Consider the following 2,523-nt stretch of genomic DNA (forward strand, 5'->3'; position numbering starts at 1 on the left):
GTGAATAATTCAATGTTCACCCTAAATAAATTATTTTTTTCTAATTGGGGGAGGAAAGATTCGAACTCTGCTTTATAAGCAAGGGATCATGTACTAACTAATGAGCCAAATACTCGAGTGCCCTAAATAAATTATTTAATTTATAAATATTTCTAGTGAAAGTTTATTTGTGTGCTAGATTTTTGAGTTGTCTGAAACTGGTTTACACTATGTAGTTGTTTTCTTTAAAAAAAATCTTTACAAATAATGATAGATATTTTGATATAGTCATATATAAAAAATTAGATATATTTTGGTATTCTAAATTTCTATTATGATAGATTTTGAATTATTATAAATTAATTATACATAAAACTCAACATTTTCATCTTTAATTGCAAGATGCATGCCTTGTGCACATTTTAACTCCTAACGGGATGAGCTGATGATCCATGAACAGCTCCAATAAAATATACACTAGTGAAATATGTACTTTATTTGATTCCAATATCATAAAAATAGATTTGTAAATATTACATATGAACTTAAAGTTTTTTATTATTTTAATAAGTAAACTTGAAGTTTTTAAAATGATAATTTGGTATTTTATTGAGAATGTGATTATTAAAAAGATAATTTTATAGAGTTTGGTATAACATAAAAAAGTTATGATTATAGAAAATATGACTGCTGATAAACAATGTGTAAGACCTCAACTTCAAGCAACGATAAACAATTAGATCTTATATATGAAGATCTGAAAATATAAACTGTAGATCAACTAGCGTCTCTCATCTTGAGCCACAAACAATAGTAAATTTGTTATAGGTGAGCGGCTAGGGCAAGAAGAAGAAGAGGACGGTCGGGGTTGGGCTATGGCAGGAGAATTTGGGAAAAAAAAATGTAACTTTTTGTTTATAAAGGAAAGTTTACTTTGCATCGAGATGGTAGGTGATCACATACCCTTTGTATATTATAATGCCACTTCAATGAGACGACTTTCCAATGACTTTTAGTTTAATGTAAATATATTTATTTAAAATACAAAAAATGATTCCCCATGCATACAATTAGCATACCAAACGGCCCCTTAGACAGCTAGAGCTCACGTTCTGGCTGGTTGACATTCTGAACAGGTCTGTCTGATGTACGTTTCCACACTTTCAGTGCACGGCCTCGAAGAAATGTGTCTTGTTCTTTCTCCAACTCGAATTTGGCGTCGTTATTGAAAAATTCAACTTCTTTCCACTACCATTCTGCAATTCTTTAGGTCAATCGAAAGCTTCCAACCTCGAACATGTAGTTAACTTTGACTGATTCAACAAGCAGCTTAAGTCGTTGATGCAGGACGCAAGTTGCAGCTATACTAAGCTATTTCTTTTGCTGACCTGATGACGAAGTCCTCTGTACGGTATAGCTCCCATATTTTTCCCCCAAATCGGAACAAGAAATTATACCCCAAAGAAAAGTCTATAATAGGAAACTAACAATGAAGCTTCTCAGAATCAAGGTTCCGAGGTCTATTTAAGACTGCGATCTGAAGTAAGCTGAGAACAAGAGAGAGAGGAAGATTTATTCAGAGATGGAGAAAATAAAGGAAAACATTGAAAAGGGGAAGCGACTGTTCACCCACAGAATCGACAGCTGTAGATTCAAACCTGGAGATCATATATATGCCTACAGGGGATTTGGTTCATACAGCCATCACGGTCTGTTTTCTTTTCCGTTTCTTTTCCTTTTAATGTAAATGCACATTGATTTTCCTGGAGTCGCTCATACGCTTTAATTAATGAAAATTCCAGGAATATATGTTGGTGAAGATCGTGTGATTCATTTCATCCCAACAGAAAGTGACGGTCTCTCCAAGCAAGACCCTCCTTGTCCAAAATGTGGATATCAGCACAACGTTCACCTCGGAGTGGTGAAGACCTGCCTGGGTTGCTTCCTATCCAAGGGTGCCCTTTCAAGCGATTCCCTCTGTCTTTACCAATACGAAGAATCGAAGTTGGTTAAGAAGTTGAAAAGAGCTGGCAGCTGCAGCAGCGCCAAATGTTTACCACCCGAAACCGTTGTGAACATTGCCAATGAGCTCCACAAGGAAAATTGTTTCGGCCGCTATGACCTTGTTGGGAACAACTGTGAAGACTTCAGTACATTCTGTAAGACTGGCATTCGCAGAAGTGAACAGGTCGTTATTGTTATGAATTTACCTATGATGCCATTCCTGGCCAAAGTATTGGAGAGCTTAAAGCTCTCTCTACCTAAATAATGCTTTAGAAAGAAACTCCAAAAAATTGTGTATAATTTCAATAAGATTTCGGAGGATTTCTTAGTACCAAATTTCTTAGATTTCCTAATGGTGAAGATATATCAAGTGTTAACATTGTTGACTTTAGTATTAATTCCATCAAATACTTGTTATTTGTGCTCTTTTTTAAATAAAAATTATGAGCAATTACTATATGCTTGTCTATTTACTTAAATGCTATGTTCAAGAGCTTGATTTCTTTTAATTCTTGCTTCAAGTTTAATGCTCTCACTATA

At 34.5% G+C, this 2,523-nt stretch overlaps 1 protein-coding gene across 1 annotated transcript; it reads left to right on the forward strand.

The window, feature by feature from the left end:
• The first annotated feature begins 1,561 nt into the window (after positions 1 to 1,561).
• On the forward strand, positions 1,562 to 2,248 carry LOC110415713 (protein LEAD-SENSITIVE 1-like). The gene is made up of 2 exons (XM_021427412.2): positions 1,562 to 1,688; positions 1,782 to 2,248. The coding sequence occupies exons 1-2, from the start codon at positions 1,562 to 1,564 to the stop codon at positions 2,246 to 2,248; spliced, it is 594 nt and encodes a 197-aa protein (XP_021283087.1).
• The last annotated feature ends 275 nt before the right edge of the window (positions 2,249 to 2,523 follow it).

This window comes from Theobroma umbraticum, unplaced genomic scaffold (genome assembly GCF_002168275.2).
Source record: "Theobroma umbraticum cultivar Fairchild unplaced genomic scaffold, ASM216827v3 scaffold_147.0, whole genome shotgun sequence".
Classification (NCBI taxonomy): Eukaryota; Viridiplantae; Streptophyta; class Magnoliopsida; order Malvales; family Malvaceae; genus Theobroma; species Theobroma umbraticum.